At 39.7% G+C, this 25,911-nt stretch overlaps 1 protein-coding gene across 1 annotated transcript; it reads right to left on the bottom strand.

The window, feature by feature from the left end:
* On the bottom strand, nucleotides 1–25,700 carry NDRG1 (N-myc downstream regulated 1). The gene is made up of 15 exons (XM_065752566.1): nucleotides 25,589–25,700; nucleotides 23,341–23,376; nucleotides 16,220–16,325; nucleotides 14,382–14,502; nucleotides 12,600–12,662; nucleotides 10,544–10,604; nucleotides 9,995–10,081; nucleotides 8,352–8,408; nucleotides 7,705–7,808; nucleotides 7,293–7,349; nucleotides 6,164–6,215; nucleotides 5,373–5,420; nucleotides 3,926–3,961; nucleotides 2,750–2,801; nucleotides 1–1,832 (listed from the first exon to the last, which is right to left on the bottom strand). The coding sequence occupies exons 1-15, from the start codon at nucleotides 25,649–25,651 to the stop codon at nucleotides 1,567–1,569; spliced, it is 1,209 nt and encodes a 402-aa protein (XP_065608638.1). The 5' UTR covers nucleotides 25,652–25,700; the 3' UTR covers nucleotides 1–1,566.
* Between the last annotated feature and the right edge of the window lie 211 nt (nucleotides 25,701–25,911).

Below are 25,911 nucleotides of genomic sequence, written 5' to 3'. Positions count from 1 at the left end.
TTGCAAAGTTACAAATTTATTTGTTTTGAAATAAATACAAATACTTCATTAAGAAACTTTTCTTGATAGACTTTACACAATAGCTTTATTCTTTCTTGAAATTGTCTGTTCTTCCCACAAACTATTATGGATATTCTACATGAGAGCTGAGTTAGTCAATATAAAGTAATGTAGGTGGCATTCTTCTGAACAAGCAATCCAAAAGTATTAACATCTGCTATTTATCTGCTTGGTCTTTGAGTTTTCTTGTTTATGCAAGGGCTGCAATGCAGCAGGTATGCACTGAGACTCAGGAAGTCGCATCCCAAAACACATTGAAGGACACATGTAAGGACATCCAACTGTGAAGATCTGACTGCCAGAAAGATGTCAAACTACCAGCATCAAAAGAAGTAACCCAAGGTATCAGGCAGCTACTTAAAGATGCAGAACCAGCAGATCATTACATTTACACAGTCATTAAACACTATATTTTGCAGTTACAGCACCGTTGCTCCATCACTTTCTCATATACGCTTCCCAGCACCAGTGGGATCTCAGTTTCAAATCTAGTAATTAGTCACAGTTGAATGTACAGTATTTAATTACATGCCATTCCACACTTATTCATCTTTCCTGACAAAGAACAGCTGGATCTGGCTGTGCTGACAGAATTCTGAATGTCTTACAATTGTGCTGGAGACAAAAACTTGAGCTGCAGAGATAGGAAGCTGTCTGAAGTAAAAATCAAGCTGCTTCTGCTTTCCTGGCATGTACAGCTACCCTACTTGCTTAGACTACACCAACTTTTGCAGCATTTTAAACCCCTTGGCCCAAGATCCCGAAGAGGAGATGCTTCCTTGCTTATAAAATTTATCCTGTCCCCACTTTGCTAAGCAGATTTTAGGGTCTAGGAAGGGGGAAAGAAAGGAAGACTGGAACTAGATCTCAAAAAAGTGAAATAAAAAAAAGCTTAAAGATTTAGTTCATCTTAAAGTCACATTAAATTTTTCTATTTTAGTAGTATATTATTATATGTAGGAGAACTAATGAATTAGAAGGCCTATAAATGCACGATACATTAACTTCTCTATCATTTGAAGTCAAGCTATATACAATGCATTCAACTCCAGCTTCAACATGAGGCCATAACACATTTGTTTTCTTTTTTTTTTTAAACAAGCCATCCATAATAGTGATTTTCTCCCCTTCTTTGAAGCTCATCTCAAATTGTGCCAGTTTACTTCAAGAGAATTAGAGATAAAGGGGCAAGTAATCGATTTTAAAGAAGGATATTAAGCAAATCTGGTTTGACTCTGAAGTGTTTACACCATATTGGCTTTTGGCAAGTTTCCTTTAGAATTTGGCATCCACTGAAGGAGGGCACAATAGCAGCAACTGTCTGAGTTACAAGAGTAATGATAGAGCAAATGAGATGCTTCTTTTCTTTGGTCCCCGTCAGACCCTGGAGAACAGAGCTCATCCTACAGAATAGCTTGAGATTAATACCAGTTATGTTTTTGTGATACACAAGGGGCATCCTTTATTTTTGTCAAACTGTGACCAGTTTAAACCTCCCACATACGCTTAGCAGGACACTTCCATGGACTTGGGGCCTGATTGTTCAGCACTGCTTGCTGAATTCGGCGTCAGCTCAATGCGTGTGTCTGTGTGGGAGCGGTTCCTGGAACCCTCCCCAGTGTGGGACCGGCTCCGAGTTCCCTCCCCGGTGTGGGACCGGCTCCTCGTGCCTTCCCCGGTGTGGGACCGGCTCCTCGTGCCTTCCAAGGAAGTTACGCTGGAGCCAGAAGCAGTGCGGGACCTCATCAGCCTGGTCATGCTAGCAGAGGGCACTGAAAGAACCACAGAATTATTAAGGTTAGAAAAGATCACTAAGATCATCTAGTCCAACTGTCTACCAGACTTTCATTAATGCCTTGCTCTGTAGGCTTGGAAGAAAGGCCTTGCCTTACTTCCAGCTCTAACTTCCTGAATATACTATGCACGGTAGCTTCACACATAGAGGTAGAAGCACTGTTTTCATCATGTATAAAATCCTAAGTTCCTAATCCTTGTAGAGGCAGTCGGGGTTGCTGGGGAGTGCAAGTTTGGCAATGAAAGGACTGCTACTTAACGTGAATGGAGTCACCACTACGCCATCTTAACTTTCAAAGCTTGGAGATCAAAACGGAAGATGCAAGCAAGAGACCAAATGCATCCCCTGTAGTTGGTACAGTAGATCACCAGTAAACCTGTGCTGGGATCCACATTTCAGGCTCATACCTGACAATAAGCCTCAGAGATATTTTGCAGCTTTATGAAGCACTACCTACTGCACTTTTTGGAATGAGGCAGTTTTGTTTAAGAATACCTTTACACACCCTCTCTCTGAAGCATCCTTTCCTCAACCTACTGGTCATTAAAGAACTTACAGAATAGTTTAAATAATAATTAGAAAATGTAGATTACATGAGATGGCTGGGAATTGCATACAATTACTCAGATAAGTAAAGGAAGGGCAAAAGAGCTTAAGCTTTATTTTGGAGAGTTATTTTGCAATAGGAATCTATCCTACAAAGCTTTCTATCTAGAAATATGATTCGGACTCAAAACCCCTCTCCCAGACACCATTGGTAGTCTTTTTTTCCTCTTATAAAACCGTGTCCAACAGGGAAAAGACCTCATATCAGGGATCAAAAGGCTCTCTGAATGCTGAGACTCCCAACAAATCCAGTAGCCACAGGAGCCCTTCCATAATACCAATACTTACTGTATCCCATTCCCTGAACAAAGTATTTGAAAGCTTCTGCAAGCTTTGCAGGCTGTAAAAGAAACATATTGTACACAGCAATCAGCAATTTAGTTATATTACTGTATAGTAGATGTTTGGTGTTAATAGGTATATTTTAATATTTTCTGAATTTCCCTGAATTTTTCATTTACATGAGGAATCTCCACTATTGCTATCCCTCACCTGCTTCTCTCCCCCACTCCGTTAACAAAAGGACACAAGCATTTCAGAATGGGAATTTTTGGAGAAGTGACTTTAAGTGGTCTAAGCCCAGTCCAAACTTCAGTAGTGCAGATATTTAGGCAGATGAATGAAAGTAAAACAACTGGCCACATATGAGGCATTTCATACTGAGTCCTCATCAGCAGAAAACAAATCCAAGCAGTCAGAGCCAATAGTTACATTTACAGGGTAAAATCTAAGTGGGAATATGCAAGCACAACTGATGTTCTTGCAGTGAGGATCTCAGTATTTTTCTCTGCTGGTAATAAATCAGTCAAATCAGACTCTGCCTCAGTTACTGAGTTTACAAATACTGCTAATATTTTTGGCATAATTTTATCTGAATCAAGGAATGAAATCTATCACAGAGGGGCAACGCACAGACTGAATCTGACTTAGAGGTCAGCATTTTTAGTGAAATAAAAACTAGAGCATAGGTAAATTTAAAACTTTCCTGGCCTGGTTTTACTATCAGCCCCCAGATTTATACCTAAGCATATTTCAGAAACTCCAGTTCGTCCTTAGTCAAGTCAGGCCAACGCACATGAGAACACAGCATTGTTATTCCCTGCCTCCCACTTTCCTGATCTGTACTAAAATAGTCCAAATTGAAAATGCTAGTGCACAAGCCTTAATCTATGTGATCTTAGTAGATAGGCATAAAATAATATCTTTTCATTCCCACCTCAAACCTTTCCTTGGTTAAAACTTAATTAGTGGAAACAATACTCCCTTCTAATCTTAATTCTGAGCTTCGTCGGTCTTTAAAGAAAAAAGCTGAGATGGCCGATTGACTTAATTATTCAAGAAATCATAACCACCCTTTTGGCTGAAATTTGGGAACAACATGTACCCTGGAGGAAGCCACCCATTTATTGCAGCCTGAGACACTTCAGAACAGGATTAGAAGGATTTCCGTCAGCCAAATCATACCTGGGAAACTTGGGGGAGCCCACCACAATCAGCCATCTGAAATAAGGATGAGAACAGTTAGAGTATTGCCAGAGGAACTAATTTGTGCTCAGGATATACTGAAGCGACCTTTTTAGCTATCTGGCAGGAAAACATTTCCTTTTGTTGTATGAGTAACACACATGCAGATGAGTGCACTAAAGCAAGTCGATGAGCATTCATGAAAGGTATGACTGTACCCCAGAAAAACTCTGAAATGATTTGACCTTCAGGCAAAGCATCGGCTAGAGCTACAAATAAATGCTTTTGATAGGACATGATCAGTTTCTTAGAAACTAGCCTCTGAGTCCTGGCTACAGCTCCAGTTCTGAATTATAGTAATGTGGTGCAGTACTGACCTTACTGACAGGAGAGAAAACAAATGCCTAAATCTCAAAGGTGAGGTAAAAACACTTTGCTGAGATTGTGGGTGGCAAGCATCAGCCCGACTTGCCAAGGGAAGCAGAGAAAGCCAAATTAGAAAGCTATCTTGAGTGCACGCAATATTTTTGGAGCACTTCATTTTTCCTGCCACTCCACCCCTCCAAGTCATCCCAACAAAAACAGTCCTGTTCCAAGGAACACCACAAGCTGAAAACAGTTGAGCTGTGAATTACAGGAAACCCCAAATCCTATCTAGGATTAGTTAGCAGCAAAACAGGCCTGCAGCAGGTTCTATTCGCTGTACCCTTGGATGGGGAAAGGCTGGCCACTGACAACTGTCTGAGGTATTGTCAGATATTTCCTTAGGATAAATTTGCTGTGGCCATGTGGTAGGTCAGCATTGGAACTCACCAACATTAGAAGGAAAAATAATTTTAAAAACAATTGCCTACTATTATTCCCTCTGGACAGTTTACTAAAGAGAGATACATGAGAATTTCCCACTGGAAGCATGACCAAGCTTGCATCATTGTTTGCATGTTATTATACTCATTGTAGTTTATGCCATCATTAATGAGCTAGAGATTGCATCCATACTATGAATGCCAAGTATCAGCCAAAGACTGCACAATTCTTTGCAGTTTTGTCAGCCCTCTTTACCAATTTTTTGGTAAATACAAAGCCTCATCCAAACTGACCTTGAGCGTCTCTCAAGACAGGGAATCCACCACCTCTCTGAGCAGCTTGTTGCAGTACTTCACCACACATATTGTAAAAAAAATATTTCCATATGTCCAGTATAAATCTTGCATTTTAGTTTGAGACATTTCCCCTATCACAACAGATCCTGTTGAACTGTCTGTCCACATATTTCTCATAGCCTCCCTTTTCTTATCCTGAAGGCACTACCCCTTCCACATCTGAACTGAAATCTCACTGTGTTACCTCTACGGCATCACAGAGGTCTGGTTCTGCTTTTTCAATTAATCCATTTGATTTAAATATGGGGAATATCAATTTTAAAACAAACAGCTCTTGCTATTACCTTCAGAAGCGTTGTTCTTGTCGGATCCAGTTTTGAATTGCATTCAACCTATGTGAAAGAAGAGCAGAATAAGGCATTGTAGACAAGACACAAATTAGGAACTGCTTGCTGAAAACATTGGTTTCTGGCTTAATACAGACTAACTTGGGTTCGTTAGGCTTCTGCATAAAGACACTATCTATACGTATGTCTTTTTGCACATGGCTGAGCAAGTGTCAGTTATAACTATCCTTTGCCATGCATAAACAAATCCATTAGCTAGGGCTTGTGGATTTTTTTCATGGGTCTGGTACTCTAGTGGCAACAAGGGTTGTTTATCTTGTAATCTGGGGTCATCTGGTAGCGTCCCAAGTGGTGAGCAGCCACATGGCCACCAGCCAGCACGCTGGGCATGCCTGTTAGGGCACAACACTTGAAGTCACCCAGTCATCTGGGGCAAGTAATAATAGCCAAAAAGAAGCTCTTCACTTCCATAGTGACCCAGGGCAGGACTCCAGTGCCACAGAACAAGTTAAAATACCAGCAGCAGATCCCTCTCTAAAGGAAAATATTTGCGGTTCACTGGAACTGCTGTGGCAATTGTTCTTAATGCAGTAGCTATTAAATAATGACAGAGGGCACAAACAGACAGGAATAATGGCATCTCTCCCGCAGTCTAAAAGAGGACAGCCTTTTGGGCTGACTTGATGGCTGGCAAGATTGCTGTGCTGCTGGGAGCTCTGCCGGGCTCGCTCAGCATCTCGGGTCACCTGCCTAGCAACACAGTGGTGATGAGGGCTTGATATACACACCACGGCATCCACTGCTGGGGAGCTGTCACCAACCACCAGGAGCACAGGGCACCTGCAAGGAAGCACACAAAAGCTGTATTATTTTTGCGATGCAGCTTCATTTTGTGTCCTGGAGAAGATGAGACAGGCGTGTGAAAATTATGAGTTGTGCGTCCCTGATACACATAAAATCCCCCATATTACAGACTCACAGAATGGCTGAGGTTGGCAGGGACCTCTGAGTCCATCTGGCCTAACCCTGATGAAGCAGGGACACACAGAGCAGGGGGCCCAGGACCACATCCAGGAGGCTTTTGGAGATCTCCAATGAAGAGACCCCACAGACTCTCTGGGCATCCAGTGCCAGTGCTCAGTTACCCACACATTAGAAGTCCAGATACACGGACATGCTCTGATACCTTGGCAGAGATCCTGTCTTTTTTCTCACCTCATTGCAATCAGCCCTTCCCATCACTCTTAATCCTTTTTTTTTTGTGGTTGTTTAGTAAGGATTTGAATGTGAGCATCAGCCTCAAAATCTCATCCCTCTCCCCACTACTCCCCCAGCTCTAATTTTTGGACTGTCAGCCAATTCCAACCACTTGGGCAGATGAGCCATCGTTTCCTGTGTTTAAACATGAGTAGAGGACTCAACAACTTTTTCATTTACATAAAGCAGCATAAGTGAAAAATCTATCAGCAGAAAATCTGGTAAATAACCATCCTCACACCTGCTCCACCTTCCTGAATGTCTTCGTGGTTCTAATTGGTTTTGATTATGTTTCTTCAGTTGGGCAGACATGGCTAAAGTGCATCCAGAGCCATAGTTCCCTTTAACTAGCACAGATTTTGAGGCTACGTGCATCTACTTTGTTAGCACCTAGTCTGTAAGCTCAACTTTGCAGTACACAGTACATGGCAGGCACTACTTGTCTATGCACTTCAATTAATCTGGCTGTGAAGTTTGAAAATGGGAAGTCTCCCCCTACTGAATGTTCCTGACTTAAGCAACAATTCAGCTCCCAGATGAAGCTACAGGACACTGTAGCAACTCAGCTACAGCCCTGTGATGCCCATGCAATGTACCCACAGGTTCCATCTCTTGGCCCAAACCACATACAAGTGAACTGACTGGCAATAAAATACTTACTGAAGGGTGACAACATTTAATCCAGGAACAGGGCGCTCAATCTCAAGGTCTCGACGACTAAAAAGAAATGAAGATGACACACTGAAATTCAACAGGTACTTCCAAATTCTAGTTTACAGAAAGCACAGGCACTCACATATGTTAATCTGATATATGTAGAAAGCTCCATAACTGATGATGAACCACTTTCATACTGAAGTATCAGTGTTCATATATACCATCTTTCTCCCCATAAATGCAAAAGGACCTTCTCCCATAAGCAGACCACCTGAGATTCCTAAGGGTGCTTGTCAAGTAGAATTTCACAATGGGGGAAAACAAGTAACTCCACCACACAAGTAACACTGGCTAAAAAAGAGCTGGAAAATCTCTTAAAACAGTTTCCAGTTAGAAATCAGGTAAATGTATTTACCTGTTGTAAGAGTTGACAAAGAGATGAAGGTTGGTTTGATTCATATCATTAATAATATGCTGACGGTAAGTATGGATCAGGTCATGGTTGCTGTGAATCTCTTCCTACAGTGGAAACAGAATTGTTCAGAACAGGGGCTGTTTTCTGAGAGGATCTGATGACATGGCACAGCAGTCATGTATCAGGCTCATATCTACACAACAGGTGTGCACTCTTAGGGCAGGAACAACTTTCAGCACTCAGTGTTATCACCCGGCATTAACATCTGACTGTAGTTCCATGTTTTTCAATTTTAGAGTAGGCTTGCACTGAAGGGCACCATTTGTACTGGTAACCAGTTTTCCCAGAGTTGAGTATATCACTATATAAAATCATACTAGTGCTTTACTCGTGCTTAAATATCAGCTAGCCAAACTGGTAGCTACACCTTCTGGAGTTGCTACGACAGCACTGTACTTGGTTGCTTGGTGCTTAGCAAGCCTCACTGCAGTATCCACACTTCAAAGTGCTGGGAACACTATTATTAATCCTATCCCACAGGTTTCATTGTAAACATCGCTATTTAAGCCAAAGGTTATCCCTTCTCAGCTCCAGGAGGTAAACACAGTTGACTGAATACACCAGAATAATGCTTTAAACGTGCATACCTTTCCAAAAAGATGTGAAATGACCAAGTCTGGTAAAGCATTTGTCCAACCTGAAATCTGAACAGCAAGATTATCTAAGTATCTGATATTAAAACAATCTTTTGAAAGTGTTTAATTACCCTTAAGTAGAAGAATGGATATTTCTCTGCTGCTGCTTATAAAATGATGATATAGTAGGAATGGAGGGGAAAAAACATCAGTCCAGGATATTATACTTATGTATACTTATATATACTTATGTATAATATCCTGAACTGATGTTTTTTCCCCTCCATTCCTACTATATCATCATTAAGCATTGATTATGTTTGAGTTGTTCTCATAGGATGCCTTTACTAATGCAGATACACAGGGAACACATTACTAGTGTCATAAGTAAATATGGAATCACTCTCTGAAAATCAGCTGGATGTGTGCAATTTAACCTCCCTGTCCAATATCATCCCTAACAAATCACAACAACAATACTTCAGATCTGGTACCTGTAGACCATAGAGGTCACGTCCCAGAGTACATGGTCTTAATCTGGAAAGACAGAAGGATACAGGGGAACTGCTGCACACTTAAGTTTGACAGCCCCTAGGAGAGGTGGACAGCAGAGACACAGATGTGAAAGAATTTAATTATGGAGAGGTATTGGATGAGATAACCAAAATGGGTCAACTGGTACATCTCATTGTAGACGAGTTAGTAAATACACATCCAGATCAATCACACTTGCCAAAATAAACTGATATGCTAAACAGTATTTTATAAAAAATAAGTAACCCAGAACTAAAAGAATGCTACACCCCCACTTATTATGGCATTTTATGTCTCCTGAGACACTTAAAGTAGGTTGACTGTATGTGTGCTTAAAAGATAAAGCTTTTAATTTTTGTGCGTTCATAGTAACTGTCATTCATTAAAACATGACCCTAAATGATATGAAGTGTCCACCTTTTCAGTCTCCTCTGAAAACTGTTTTGCTAAGTTAAAACTGAGTGATGAATAATATAACATTTATATCTATTTCTCTATTGGCTCCTTGAAGCTACTCAAAACCAGCCCCCACCACGTTTTTCCCATGTTGTAATCTTATAGCTACAAAAGAATGAAGTTTACAGGGGCTTCTTTGTTTGTTATCAAGTTCAAGTTATCAAGTTTAGAAATCTGATTGTATGGACAATCCGTCCAGTGTTCCTGTACCTAATGCTCTTTTTTGAGTCTTTTTAGTATCCCAGACTCAGCTAGACATAGTAATATGCTGTTTTGAACATTTTTTATGCTCTCCAATTAGTATTTTGGACTGTGCTTGTAAACGAAGACACAGAAAAAAAAATAACAACACTAAGCTTGAAGTTTAATTGGAAGAAAGTTGTTCCCAAACCTATTCCATCTCCAGGTTAAAATAGTTTTTCTTCAGCCATTACCAGCTCTCAAGAATTGTCTGTACCCAGCAATTCCATTATACCGTGGATTTCAGCTTCCTAGAAGTACTTATTTTTATCACTAGCCCTACAGGAGGTATATTTGTAAATGAAAAAATAAATAAAAATAAATAAATTTGCCTAAGATATTTTGTCTTTGCAGCCCTACTTTGACACACAACCTTGCCCAACTCCTCACAGTATGATTTATTTGTCTAACTTAAGAATGTTTACCTTTGTTGCTGCCCAGTCCATCCAACCTTCAGCACAAGGGTTAACATTAATGAGAACTAATCCCTCCACCATGTCTGGGTGGTTTAACTGTAAAAGAAAAGGCTCGAATTAAGATTCATCATGTGTCCTTTGCAGGCTGACAGTCAGCATAAAATTTAAATTAGCGAATTATCTCCTGGGGAGGAAGGCAGTAGGTCTAGTTTTATCTTGCATAAAACAAGCATATGTATGGAAAAAAAAAATCATTAAAGCAATTCAACTGAGCAGCTGGAGAACATTAAGATTTAACATCTTCCCCACCCTCAGTTTAAATAGAGAACTCCCATTAAAAAAACCTTCTGCAAATTAACTGGGTAGAGCTCAGGCTTTAGAATGGAAAATCTAGGTCTTTTGGATGAGCTATCCCGCAGACTGTGGTATTCCACTTAAAAGCCTGGCTGCTTGCTTAAATGCACATGACAGAGCAGGAATTCTCTGCACACCCTGAGGAGGCAGCAACACATCGAGGAAAATGGACTCAAGTCTTTAAGAAAGCTCCACAAAACTTACAGCAAATCTGGTCAGGACGTAGGCACCAGCTCCAGTTCCCATTCCAATAATGCTCTTCAGCCTGCACAGCAGTTGTGTGCCATATGATGGAGGAGACAAATCAGTAAGAGAGCACCGAAAATAAACAAAAACCCATCAGCAGACTCCCTGTCACGTTGGATATTAGGAAAAAATTCTTCTCAGGAGTGGTCAGTCATTGGAACAGGCTGCCCAGGGAAGGGGTGGATAGTAGATGCAGCAGGTAGAGAAGATGTGGCACTGAGGGACACGGGTTAGTGGGTATGGTGGGGATGGGTTGATGTTTGGACTAGATGATCTTTGTTGTCTTTTCTAATCTTAATGATTCAGTTATTCTTCTTGCACATGCCAGTGAAAGGGCAGATCATACCTTGAGCAAATCACCAACCCTCAGCAATGCCACCAGAGCTGGGTACAGCAGCTAGGTGGTTTGAGATTTGCAGACTCTGGTGCTCATGCACTGCGGCCCAGCAGCAATCCTCACTTATCCTTAAGTAAATACATGGATCAACAACAGCATTGTTCTGATTCTGGAAGGAAATGGCTCCTCTGCCAGAAAAACTTCTAAGATAGAGTCCTGTGGTCTGCAGTCAAAACACAACAACCCCACCTCAGTCTCCCCTGCCCTCAGCTATCAAACTGTGACGCTGAGTCCTCTCTATCAGGGAGCTGGCAGGGAAAACTCTCCTGCTATCCAGTTGCTGGAGTGGGTGAGATTAAACTTCAGAACTAAGCAGGGCAGAGACAAATCAAATATTTGCATTTGCTCAGATTGGTTCTAAAGCATCCCCTTCAAGGTCTTAGAAAATACATGGAAGGGAGACCAGACAGAACCTGTCAGAAAAACAGGTTATGCAATACCAGGAGAAAGATTTAATTCTCATTACAATATTAAATCAAGCTTTTGTGAATCAACTCCAGTTTAATTGGTTTTCAAGGTATTGATGTTGTTGCATGTTGTTGCTTTATTTACTTATTTATTTTCTTTTATTAAATGGCCAATACTGCGCTTTGGTTTCAAAAAAGGTTTAAAAACATACGTTTGTTTTAGGAAGGTAGTGATATCAGAGAAGTATAATAGTCAAAGTATTTTAACCTCTGGTTTGTATGCTGAGCAATGTCTACAGTGGGGTGCTGAGGCTCCATCAGCAGCCCAACTTGTCTGTCCTCCAAGGCTACCTAACCCTGAATGCCAGATTTACTCTCCCTAGTCTGAGAACATCTGCAGATTCTAACTTCATTTAGCTGTAGATGTCCCTGTTCATTGCAGGAAAGTAGGGCTAGATGACCTTTAAGAGTTCTCTCCGACTCAAACGAGTCTATGATCCATTGCATACCAGGATTCCTAGTTTGGCAGCAGGGAAGGCATTATGCATAGCCTCAGTTAAAACTAAGCTTTGAAGGAATGCACACACCTAAGCTTGCTGCAGGTATGCCACAGAGGAACAGGGGGGCTGGAATTAGATGATCCAGCTCTCCAGTCCAAGACACTCCATGATTATATGAACACTGCCAAGTTCCTCAGCATCAGCAATCTGGATCTGCACTTGCAGGAGAGGCTTAATGAGACCAGAGTGACCCCAGAATGTGCTCAAGCCACAGCAACAAAACACTATGTGTCTTCAGATGGAGCTACATTTTTTTTTCTGCTAACCACACAGGAAAACGTGGGTTGCTTCAGTGAGAAGAACAGATTGCCTATGTCCTGTCAGGGCTACAGACAGAAAAAACTGGAGGAGACCCTTAATTAGGCACATGTGATTTCATTCAAAATTGCTTCCTGTTTAAAAATAAACAAACTTTCCAAAAATAAGGCCAAATAAGCTCTTTTAGAGTCAAAGTCAAAAGGCAGCCAATGGAGGAGTTAAAAAAAACAACAACAAAAAAAAACCAACCACAAATGTAGCTCTAGGAATATGTCAGGTAGCCTGTGTGAAGCTCTGAGGTAGCACAGGTGAATTCCCAATCTTCCCTGCTCTTTCACTGTGGCATACAGAGACAATAAATGAGGAAAATAAGTCAAGAATCCTGAACTCACCCAAACTGTTTCAGGATTCCAGGAAGCATTTCAGCTAGCTGATCCATGGAAGGATATATGTACCTATAACAAATAAATGTCTATGAGTTACTATGCCACATTTAGTAAAGTAGACTGCTGTATTTAAAGTGGTCACTGCAGATTAAATAACAAATGCGTCCATTTCCAGGTCATGTGCAGCATGCAGTGAATTTAAATCAGGAGCAAGTACAATTAAGTGATTTCACAGGAGTATGAGCATACTCAATAGGATACTTTGTGAGTTACAGAATTAAAGTTGTCTGCTCCAGCTGAAAGCAAAACAGACCACAGCAAATCTCTTCCAAAAAAAACAAGTCAACACTTAAAACCTATAAAATATCTGAACTTTAGAGGTGAGTTTCCAACCACAGTCACCACATATGTACTTCTTGTTCACCACAAAAAGGTTCACCTTTGTCTCAGAATCAGACTACTGCAGTGTGATCTAGATCTTTGGCAAATATTTACATGCACGTTTTCAAGGATGCACATTTCTACAGCAATAAAATGAAGAAAAATTTATATTAATACTGAAGGAGAAATTGTAGCCAAAGGAAAGGCTATGAAGCTGCTGAAGAAGTTTGATAGAAACAGCTCTATATTAATGTTTCTCTTCTTCTGCCAAAGTGGCAATAAAATTCTGAAGGAATTTTTGAGGAAATTTGTAACAAAATCTCTACTGAGCAGCACATGGAAAGAAGTCTACCCAAGGTAGCTGGGAAGCATAGTACAGCTTCTTGTGTTGCCATCATGATGTTAAGCAGTGGTCTTTACTAGCAGAGACGATGAAGAGTGTGCAGCTGACAACTCACAAGTGTTAATGCCTGTTTAGGACACGAAGCTTAAGACACTTAAAAGCTTTTGATTCAAAGAAACACAAACTGGAGCAACCAAAATAGCTATGTCACCTGCTTGAGTAGACAACTGGGCCATTGCATTTAACACTGAGGAACATGGCCCATGATGACCTCCTCAGCCAGACCAGCTTAAAATTTAAGAAGGTATGGCTCACGCAGTAAGGTATGTACAGGCTCCTTAATACCCAATTCTTAGAGAACAACCATCTCTTGACTCGTCTCCCACCTCATAGTGTTGGCTACTCTCTTCCTCAACTAAGCTGACTCCTGTCCTAGGGGAATCTTCAGGCAAACCCATCTCATTTCACTAAATGGGACAAACATTTTGGCAAAGACAGCTCTCAAAACTCACAAGTTTCCTGGAGTTACAACATTGTGTATGTTACACGGCCAAGAGTATGCAGTAATTTATGATATCCCAAGGGTTACATCACATTGTTACTGTACAGCTACTTGAAATTTCCAGGAAGCTTACTATATCTATTTATCAACAACTACCATGCAGACATTTCCTAAAAGCTGTAGACTTAGGGAAGATATGATACAGTGGTGAATGGCTATGTTGTTTATAGTAACAACTTTGTTTTCTACCTGCATGGAGGATGTCATTACGAAACAAGGTAGACCAATACTTAAACTGGCAAATGTAAACATCTGTCAAGGAACTGCTTTATGAGCAGTGTGGTTATTGGCAGTAAAACACAAAATTACAGCCTCCAAGTTTACTGTGAACTGGCAAAACTCAACAGAGCTCTGGAAACTTAAACAGAAACTGTCAGCATTCAGAAGAAAACTACTTCTCCTTCTGCGATTGCTTTTCAATTGAATTGCCGATCAAGACTCTTTTTCCATCCACTGACAAAAGATAACTCTGAAAGCAGGGGCTGTTTCCCTCATTACTCACCCAGCTTGGAAAGATGGTGCTCCATCCTGCTGACCAGGTGCATCCACATGGCAGACTGCAAAGTGCTGGGTGATTTCCTGCATATCCTCGAAGTTGAAGAGAGGATTGAAGCAAGTTTTATCTTGAAAATGAAACAAAAACATGAAATAATTTTCCTGAAATTAAATAAGTTTGTTCGTTAGTAAATCTGCATCTATAATAAAATCATTTGTTTCATTAATGTTACCTCTGCTGAAACCAGGACTGAAGGTTAATGAAGAGTTCCTTCAATCAGCTCAGCTATGCTACAGCTTGGAAGAAATGACAATCCTTTATTTCTAAGGAAGAACAGGAAAGCCCTGCTACAAAGCAACCTGTGCGAATTTGTATAAATTCCCTGGAGCAAAAAAAAAAAAAAATGAAAAGCTCTCTCCTCAATGCCAGCTAACATTTATCCACATTATTTTATACTTTCCAGAAATATTGGTACAACAAAATCAAGATGCTCTTTATGTAAAATAGTTGTAAAGTGTAATTAAGAATATTCATATTGAGTTTTGGCTTAGGTAAAATTATCCATTTATTTGTCCAGTCTTTTTTTTATTTTTATTTCTTTTTATTATGTCAAAACAGATGGAGAAAAAAGTATCCAGCTCTGAGATCGTGACTTGTGTTTCTGCCCAAGTATTACAAGATAAACATTACATTTGTGTCTCTCACAGCAGGCAATTCGAGACAAAAGTGTCCTTTTGGAATACTGAATGCTGCAGGACCCCAGCTCTGGGATTATCTGATTTCTGATGTTTAACAAATATTAGTGTGAGGAGAAGGTTAGCATATTCTCCTCTTGGAGGGGAAAGCAGGAATTTTGTAGCACCACCTCTGAGATGTACAGAAAATGAAACAACATTTGTATGGGTTTCTTAGTGCACAACATGCAAACAAAATTGCTAGAGAATACAGAATATTCTCAGCTAGAGTCCAGCTTTAAGAAAATATGCAAGATAGGGATCAAGCTTTCTCTTGTCTCTTTTAAAAGGAAAGTTTATTCACCATAAAGACAATTTCTTATTATCTCTAGAGAGAAAAGCATTCAAAGATGAGACCCAGATGAAGCTCTGCCTTGATCCACTGACAACACAAAATAAAATAAGGCAGTGCCACTAAAAACAGGCAAAATGAGATTTTTTTCTTTTGAGTAATATCACTACTGCCTCTCCCCCAAAAGCCAGATATTAAAGATTAGCAGCTGTTTTTAATTTTAAAACTGATAGCTCTCTAACAAACAGTGAATGGTGTGAAACAGTACTAGTGAAAAGAGCAAACAGACCTGGACGTCTAGGTCATTAAATTTTTGAATGTGACAGATAGGACAGAAAGCACTTCTCAGTCAAGTTTAATATTGGCTAAGGATACAATGCCAGCTTTCATTTCATCTTTCTGATCTGACATGTCATTCATACTAACTTACGGAAGTGTAAGACTGGTTTCAGACAGGAATGTACAAGCCAAACCAACAGCAGTGTTCTTGTCAATCCTGCTTTCAACACAGCCTCAGCCTTCCTCTACAGCATTTATACACAGTCATTACAAGCTACTGTGAGACCCTTCTGCCCATTTAAGTGAAATATTCCAATTATTTTATTTTAAAGGGTATAAATGTAAGAATCAAACTTGCCTTAAGTGAAGAATTGGGCTTGTACACAAAGGCTGGTACATTGTAGGAGGACGTATAGACACAAGTGAGCAAGGACCTGGGAAATGTTTCCTAACTATCACAGTTCCCACACCTTTGGCTACAGCTATAGTGTTAACCTAACCAGGCCATGGCTGTGCAATAAAATAAAAAGCCTACTTACGATTCAGCCCGATGTCATGGTACGTGAGGATAGCAGGTCTGTTCCCTCTGGGCGTCCCGCACATGGTGACATGGACCATACCATGCATGGTCTCCACATCTTGCTCCTGATGCATAGCAAGAGGAAACTGTCAGGTTGTAGAAGGGCACTGCTTAACACCTACCACAGCAGACTCTAGTGTTGGTATCCATGACTATGACCTATCTCAGGGCTGTCCACAGCCCCTCTGGCCCTAGGACCTCTGCGTTTCCCTTGCCAACGTGTTTCATACCTCTCCATGGTGCAGGTTCTTAGCTATTATTTTACACACAGCTGTCAACGACTGCAGTTCACAATGACAGAAGTACTCAAGTTGCTAGCTCTAACTAGATGCTGAGGAAATGGTTTTTGATGACATCACAGTTGGCGTTCAGGAAAAGCTTTAGAAGAGTAAAAAAGAGGGCAAAACTAAACAAAGGGGAAAAACTATATAAAAAAAAGAGGTAGGGAAACTAAAAAAGTGTGGGAAATAAAGATGAAAAAAATTGAAAAAACCCAATGTAGTTTAGTGCAAAAATGCCTAAAATTGCAATGGCTCACAAGCATGGCCAGCAGCACTTGCAGTGGTGGCAGCAGTTTCCAAAATACTTCTGTTTTCTAGGAAAATGATTATAACTGAGGAAATAATTAATATTCCCCTTAATAGCACTCTATTAAATAGCTTGTATTCACCATAAAAACTTACCATACTGCAGGGTCTTGTGATTATAGCAGCCTTCTGCAGTAAGTATGACAGCTAGATGTGTTAGCTTTATGGCTTGCTATTACTTAAATCTAAGCACAAACTCAACTGAATGAAGTCTGAAACAGAATAATATGGCTAAAACAATGTTGTGGTGATTATCACAGAAACAACCTTAAACAGCCCATTGCTATTATCTATCATAACTGGATTTTGTACTATTTAAATGAGTTTAAAGCACCTTTATAATCAAATTAGAGACCCCTTCATTACCATCTTATTTGCAGACGTCCATGTTGGTTAAATGCATCTTGGTTTATACCAACATACTCAATGTATGGAACAGTTTTTATTTCTTTCACACTTGCACTTGACATAAACATAAACAGTTTGTTAGCCTGACAACACAAGGTGAATCACAGAACAACAGTTATTTTCTATTTACAGTTACACTCATGGAATCAAAGTGCCACACAGTTAGTGACCAGTCTTAACATTTCATAAGAACGTTTTCTGCATAGGACACAGACATCCATATCATTCAGTACTACTTACTGCTCCTGCCTGGATTGATTTGCTCTTTACAGAAATGCCCAGAGGCAAAATCCAAGTTAAATTAAATTAAACCTACTATAAATTATGCTGTAGAAATTAGGAGCATACAGATCCCGAATAAACCTTTTCAAAGCAAAATCCAGAAGCTTCTGTGATCTCACTAATTAATTCAGTCTAAATTACGGCTCAGGAATTCTATATGAGAAATATACTATGTGTTTTGTTGCACATAAGGATGTTAAGCAGCGCCATTCTACATTTCACCTATTTTCCTTGCAATTTACAGCAGCTTTAAGCAATGATCACACCAACAAATCAAGAACCCCCCTGCCCCCAAACACCAGGAGAGTATCCCTGCTGTCTTAACTACAGTACACTGAGACACCAATGTTCAACTTTTCTGCCTCCTTAGAGATTAATTCCTCTGCATACTCACTGCATTATTTAGCAGATAAGCTGTGTCTTCCACATCCAGTACCATCTTTAGGCAAAACAGGGTGATAAATCCACCAAGCAAAGAGAGGATGGGAGCTGGTTCCTACTTTCCCAAAGTAGGAAACTGCGTTATATGGAGAGGCTGCTATCTGCATAAGCTTATGACACCCACAGTGCCCAGCTGGAAAACCCAGAACAGACTAACTCAGGAGGACGTCATTCTTAAATAGGATTTGAATCAGGTTTGACCAGAAGTCCTTATTCTGCAGAGCTCAGGCATCAAAGATGAACTCTGTCATATGATGTACAAATTGCCAACTTTCTAACCTGGGAACTAGTGATCAGTATTTCCTGGTGATGTTTCAATTAGGCTTTGATAAATACAGATTAATTTGAGGTTTTGTTATCTCAAATGCCAAATCACCCCAAATCTACACTAAATCAGAAGAAAGTTCTTAACTATAAGAGTAAAGTTTCCATGAAGAAATAACAAAAATAAATTAAAAGCTTCACACAAACTAGAATGATTCTGCGCAGCAATACACAAAGTCTGACTTTAAGTGTTAAAAATCTTGTTTTTTCCAAAGTGCATAAGCAACACATAGTCTACAATGTTCCAACGTAATTCACTTGAAAGTTAAGTTTCATTTTTGGCAAAAGTAGAGTATTGTAGGTATATTCAGCCCAGAACAATTTCTTAGGAGAGACCACCTTTCAAGACTTAGGTTCTTCATCCTTCGTGCAGGTCAGAAATCTGTTCGTGACAAAGCCAGACACTTGAACCTGCCCACCCCACTGACCTCCACTGCTAATTCTTCTGAAATAGAAACCTGAGTCTAGTTCAAACTCAGTATCAACTAAAAATAGTTCAGAGATGATGGGAGACCACACATCTAATTACTGGCATAAGACACCACCAGTCTAACTATTAGTTTAATTCCTCATTACCTTCACAATAAGGCTCGTGTGATGCAATAGTAATAGTGTTACACAGTTTTCCATTACTGTTAATTCCTAACGAAAAATATCCCAAATTTTCTCCTAAAAAAACAATTCAAACCTGTTTCTTAGTGATGTCAAGCCAACAACTCTGCAGCCCTACTGATCCTATTAAAGATCAAGAGATTTGTCTACGTGATGTCGGCATGGATGTTTTCAAAAAGCAGAGCACTGAAAACAGATGGCAGCACACCCCAATCAACGTCAACATTGTAGTAAGAGGCTCTTCACCAACTGATTTGTATTAAAACACTATCTTAGAAAACATCCAAGGTACACTAATCCGATAGAAGGATAAAGACAAGCACGCCATCTGTTCACATATCACTTTAACAGAGGTGCAGTCTTTCTTTAGTGCTCTCAAATACACACAAAAATACCGACAATACTTGCAATTTAAGAAAGACTATCTGGGTTTGAAGGGAATTGTTATCTTCTACAGCAGATTTTCACTTACTTTGGGTCAAATTGACTTTTTTTTTTTTGACATTCTGTTATGCATCTAGAAGAGGGAGGCAACACAGCCACACAGGAGAGTTCCTTTACTCCTTCCTCTCTCTATCCTGGCTGATAAAGACATAGACTGAGGAACACGTTTATGAACAAGTTGTTTTATTTTTTTTCCTGAATGTGCAACCAAACCATCTTTGCTATCTAAAAAGGAAAACCACAGATACGTTGCCCATTTTGCTAAAAACAATACATTTTGTATTTTAAGTAAAATATTGTCTTCTACTGAGATTATTCCAAAGCTTTCAGAAATATTTAATTCCAATTACTGTCTCATTCTTTTATTTAATTTATATTATATCATACTCATTAAATACATCTCCCTTATCTTACCTCAGAACTGAGGGGAACACTTCAGACCTCTTTAAAAAATTGCTCTGAGATGTTGTGTATTAAGTACATATTACTTATGAAATTGAATATACTAATACCTGCTTATGCTATTTTACTTTTTTCCTTCATATGTTGCAGATAAAAAACATTTGAGCTTTTAATATGGTATTACAATGTTATGTTTCAAATCCTCCTTACCCTACTTCAGTTATTTTTCTCTTATTTTCTTCCACCCCGAAATAATTATTTCAATTCATCCTTTGTTACTCTAAAAACCCAATGGCACTTTTTTCCTTTTGCTTTTCCTTCTTTATTTTTGTTTTCTTTTTGTTGGGACTTGAAATTGGGAACTAGCAGTTCTACAGTTCCCCATTCAGTTTCTGAGCTCAGTGCTCACAAAGTATCATGGACTTTTAGATTTAAAACAAGTGAGTCTGCTAAGGAGGAATTTGCATCATTTTTCAGCTTGTTTCTGGATGTACCTGTTAAACAAGTAACAAAAGCTTTGGTTTGAAGCTGATGATTGTGATAATCCCTCCCAGGGGTTTTTCCTAGTCAAGACTGCACTGGGTGACAATGCTTTGCAAAAGCACAAAACTCAGCTGTTTCCCCCACTTTCTTTCAGAGACCTAAAAGGAAACCCACATCTAAAGAACTGCAGAGGCCCCAAAACCACAGCCAATGGGAAACAGAGCTCCATTGCATCATGATGCTCATTTGTTTCCCACTGCACAGTAGTTCATTCCTTCTCCCCAGGCAGGAAAAAAGGGTAAAGCAGAAATGGCTCTTGCATGCTGATGAATTTTCATGTCATGCACCCTGAATTTTACAGGACAAGCTCATCTCTGCCACCTACAGCTGCTGCACAGATCAGAAAGTTTTGCTTCATTATTGAAAAGGCAGTGTTCCAACAGACTGCTCACTTCTGAAACACAGAGCCACAGGAACGTATACAGAAGCAGGGAGACAGTTCTCCCCAGACTCCAGTATTAACAGGTAAAAGAACAGGCCAATACATTCAACTGCAAATACAATAAAAGCATATTGGGCAGTCAGCCAACATAAAGCAGCACAGGGCATGCTGCCCTGCACCAGCTTATCTTGAACTGTGTTTGAACAGGTTTGGCAAGGATCAGTCACTTTCTTGGGAGGCATAACTTCACTTACACTTTCAGGTATGCACCACAGGGAGACATATAGATGGTATGGAGTGATGGGAGCCCAGAGTTGTCAGTTCTTCCATTCAACTCTAGTCTTGGGCAACTCCCAGTAACTCACAGAATCACTGAATCATCAGATATTCTGAGTTGGAAGGAACCCATAAGGATCAAGTCCAACTCCATTAGGGCTTTTCTCCAGAGAATAACCACACACATCTTGCAATTTGGATGATGATATTCTGCTATACAGCAGGTCACTTCAAAAATGGAAAGCACGTTTAACTCAAGTTTGTCAGAAATAGCATGTGAAGTCGGAGCATGATTCTTTCCAAATCTGAGTAGCTAGATGAAATTTCTTCTTGGAACAAATACATGTAACGGACAGCCAAACTACTTTTCACTTATGACAGAAATAAAGTTATTAACTGAACAATGCATAACTTGTCTGCAAAAGAACAGTGATATAGAGAACAATTGAATCTCTATACAGTTACATGGATGCTAAAGGAGTGTCCTGCTGAGTCCTGGGAGCCTTTTCCAGCCAGTTGCCTCCTTCTCTCTAACACAGCTCATGGGATAGGTCACTCACTAAGGGCACATGTGCGCTTTGTTGTCAGCCTTGAGAGACCCTGAACCACTCATGAACCTCTTGAATGAACCAAGTCATCAAGGTTCTCAAAACTGCTTCAAAGTATCTTACTTCATAGATCAACCAGGAAGGAACTTGAAGATGCATAGGTAGGGTTCTTGTGGTTTATGTGTCAAAGCAAAGCCTCCTTCCCAGCAGCAGATCTTAAAATTAAGGATTGAGGTTGTTTTCCCACATTTTTCCCCTTGAACTAGAACAATCAAAGATTAAAGTCTAAGAAAGGAACATCATTAAAAAAAAAAAAAGGATGGCAGAGCAGGACTAAATGACAAGAACCACTGGTCTGGATTAGTGACAGTTAATCCAAAACATTGGGAAAAAAAACAACAAAATGGCTTAGAGAATTTGATCTTGCAAGTTAAAAACCTATATATACACACTATTTACAAGCCAAGTAAATTTGTTCCAAGAATAGAAATGAAATATAGGTCACTTCTTGATTTTTAATCAAAATGGTGCAGTATTCCTGTTCACAGACTTAATCTGGGATTCACATTTATTTAGAGCAAGTGGTCAATCTGAGCTCAAACAACAAGTTTCTCCTATGCTGTGCTCAGGCCTGCAGAAAGTCTGATGATGACAAGTTTAACTTATATCTATCAAGACTTCAGGCAGTGGATTTTGACATTAAAAAGGATGAAGGGGAAGATGTGGGACTAGTATGAACTACATTTTGCTAAAAAAATTAAGAGCTGCTGAAAGAGAGTGAGGTGTTTCTAATAACTGTCTCCCTTGGTTTCCAGGGAATTGACAGCAGTGTTTCTGCTGGATTTTTAACCCATTTGCAAAGCACTTAATAAAATATAAAGAAGTGATATGAAGTGCAAGATGCTGCAGCGTTCAATGGGGTTATTTTTCAAGAACCTCACTTGCACATACGAGAGACTAAAAAACTCAACAGTTGCCCTTATTCCACATGATCTATCTCTCTCATTAAACACCCTTCATAAAAACAAGATATCTGGCAAGCCTCAGTCCCCAAGTCATACTCCTTGTCATCAGTGATGGGAACACACTGCTCACTCTTTTTGCTGAGGGAGGTGAACACTCACTGTTCTCTCTCCCAGCCCATCCCAACTTGACTCCAGCAGTAATCTCCTTAGTCGTTGCTTAAGAGCCATCAAGAGCCACATGGAGATAAAATTATTGAAAAGACAAGGAACGAATTATAAAGTAACCTCTCAAAAACACAACACATCGGAAAAACAGAAGGATGCCAGTAGATTTGACAGGGTACCTCACGCACACTTGTGTGCAGAGTGTAAATAAATATATGGAAACTACTATCAGTCTTGGTACAGGCAAAAATCAATTGCTCACTGACTTCCCCTACTCCCCTGTCCTCACAAATATTTTGGAAACTTTTAATGGCCTAATGGGATACACTGAGAGGGACATTTCCTCTGAGGAAATGCACACACACCACTAATGAAAGGAAATTAATTGGGGAAACTGTGTGTTCATGTGGGAGGAGTGCTTTTACTACTGCGGCTGAAGAATCTTTCTTTTTAGCAAGAACAGAGTTGCTAGCAACTCACTCTTTTGGGTGAATTTTTCCCAGCTTTAGTTTGAAAAGACCTCCTGCAGTCCACTTCACAAAATAGTGTAAGAGCCCCACTCAGGCCCCTTCTCACACCTACAGCATTTTTTATGAGCAGTCACTCATTTCTGATCCCATTTCTCTGTTTTCTCAATTTGTTATCTTTCACTAAAGAAAAGAGAAATAAAAAGAAAACAACAGAAGAATAGCTGCACTGACCTGAACATCGAAGTCTGGAAGGAGACGAGTGATAGCCTGTGAAGAGATTATAGGATATTAACTCAGGTAATTTTTGCAGTTAAAAATTCTGCACTTCCATATGCACTGAGATGCATGTTCTAACCCACTGGCCCTCCAGTGGAAAGTTCCTTCTCATTCCCTTCATTTATGGAATATAGCTGAATGTCAAAATGTCCACTCCTATGTTTGGCTATTGCTATTATGAATAAGCTCCTCTGAGTCCCCTGTATTAACATCAGAAAGAGAATAAGGTGACATCCTCCTCAACTCTGTAACATTAAAGGAAAAAATATTTTCAAGATGCTGCTAGCTATTAGAAAACTTGGAAGATAGTAACATTGAGGGGGATGCACATAGTAGGAAGGGCAGTCAAGCTGGCACTTGTTACTCTGCATGTGACAGGAATGTTAAAGCTTGAGAGAGAAGTACAGAGATAAAAAGCAAGGTTTAGGAGTCTAACAAGGAGATCATGCAGTCCTAAAATCTCATGTAAATGAAGGATAATACTGGGTTATATAAAATTGGGTAATACTGTCTAGGGGATGGACTTCTAAGCATTGCAGTCCAAACCACAGTTAGGCTGTAACCCTAAAACTGTGATTTTTAGGTAATTCGGCAGCGATGAACCCAAGATTTAAAGTTCACTCTTTACAGACTACATTTTTAACTGTAAGACAATCTTTTTAGTCTGTGCTGTTGGACTCATGATCTTTTAAACATAGCTAATTTCAAACACTTGTATTTCCAAGCGGTCTATAGATTGAAGGTGTACATAGATATAGCAGTATATGAAATAGGGCTCCATCACCACTCGAGAATGAAGATTCAGCTATAGAAAGGAGCCTAGTCATAGTAAGCCAAGATGAGACATAAGAGAGCATCACCCACTCAACACCAATTTCCATCATTAGCCTTAGCATGTGATGAATATCCACTGGGGCAATTGTTTTTTCCACTTCCTCTACATACTATAAAAAACTTCTTGCATCTATGATGGCCAAACAGGTGATAAAACCAGATTAACTCTGCTATTTTCCCTACATAGACAGAAATTCAGGCAACTGTGAATAAAAGCATATAAGATTACTTGTCAAGATAGCAAATTTTTATCTACATGCTGCAGAAACCCAGGAAGTTCTTCAATGTAAGACATTTCTGAACTCTGAAGCAAAAACATCTCAGTAACCAGAGAACTTCTGCTTCATTTTGCTGCTACTGAACAACATTGGCATTTGAAAGGGATCTCAGTTCCTGAAAGCTTTGCTTTCACATAATGTCCTTGGCACAGGAACTGTGTTTAAAGTTTCTCTAGACATTTCATTACATTCGTAAGTGGAAATAATTTCCTGAAGTGTTTATCCAAAAAGAGGTAGGGAATAAAAAATGAAAGGAGCACATAAAGACATGAGGAATCTCGGTGTAGAAAACTAGAAGAAAATGTCACCACATTTATACACATCATTGTCAAGAATTACGATAATCGGGGAAAAAAGAAAGAAACATCTTAGCCTTGATTCAAGAAATAAAGCGGAGAGGTTTGTTTGAATATTCCAGTGAAGCATTTATAATAAACATGCACAGGGTATGAGCACTATCAAAGAGGGTCAGACAGCCACTGTCCCTAGATGCTGTGAGAAGAGATTTAGAGAAAAACACATGAAAAATATATGCAAAGGAACACAGCATAGTTAAGCAAATAGAAGACTGAAGATGATTCTATGCTGCAGTCCCAGAGGCTGCAGAACTGCTAATGGTGACTAGAACAATTCATGGCTCAGGGCAATCTGAGCAGACACAATGGGACAGTCATACCTTCAGACCCAGAGCTACCAAGGGTAACGCAAAGGCTCACTCTGCATATCTGGTCCTCAATGAAAAGCAGAGGATAGAACGTTTGAACCTCTGCACTAAGAAGTCCACAGGTATAGGTGGATGTACTTGAATTTGTCCAATTGGAACTGTTCAAAATAAACCCAGAACTGTAACTACTCAGGCAAAAAAAAAAAAAGTCCACAGTAGATCAGCATTAAAGAAACACAAAACCAGAGCAATAATTAAAAGTCAATTTTGCCTCATTAATAAAAAAAATAATAATAAAAAAACTACAAATCCAGTTTCTCATCTTTTTTTTTCCACACAGCTTGTTAGAACTAAGAAAACATGCGCAGATGCAACAGGAACCCTGAAAGAAGACACAAAAGCTTATAAAAATGTTTAAGATAATTACCTCCTCCTTCTCCACCAGAGGTTTCACCTCTGCAAGGTGAGCATCCTGGAACTCTGTTGACATGGTCAGTAGCTGGTATCTGTGAAAATGAAGAAATATTTGTTTTCAGCTTGCATCAAACATTAAATACAGGAGCAAACAAAGGTCCCTCCCCTCCACCACTACTAATGATCTGCTGGCTCAGGTTATAATTTAACAGAGCTTTGCAAGAGGGTTGTGAATCTCTTGTAAAACATCTCCCTGGTTTATTTATGTACACATGCCTGTACAACATGAGATTAAAGAAATGTTAAGGCCGCAAGATCAAAACAAAGCTTTAGCAG

The sequence above is a fragment of the Cyrtonyx montezumae genome, unplaced genomic scaffold (assembly GCF_038088225.1).
Source record: "Cyrtonyx montezumae isolate F1298 unplaced genomic scaffold, pur_monq_1.0 scaffold_8, whole genome shotgun sequence".
Taxonomy (NCBI): Eukaryota; Metazoa; Chordata; class Aves; order Galliformes; family Odontophoridae; genus Cyrtonyx; species Cyrtonyx montezumae.
Note: the sequence above shows the minus strand (reverse complement) of the source record. Positions and strands in the feature narration are given on the sequence as shown.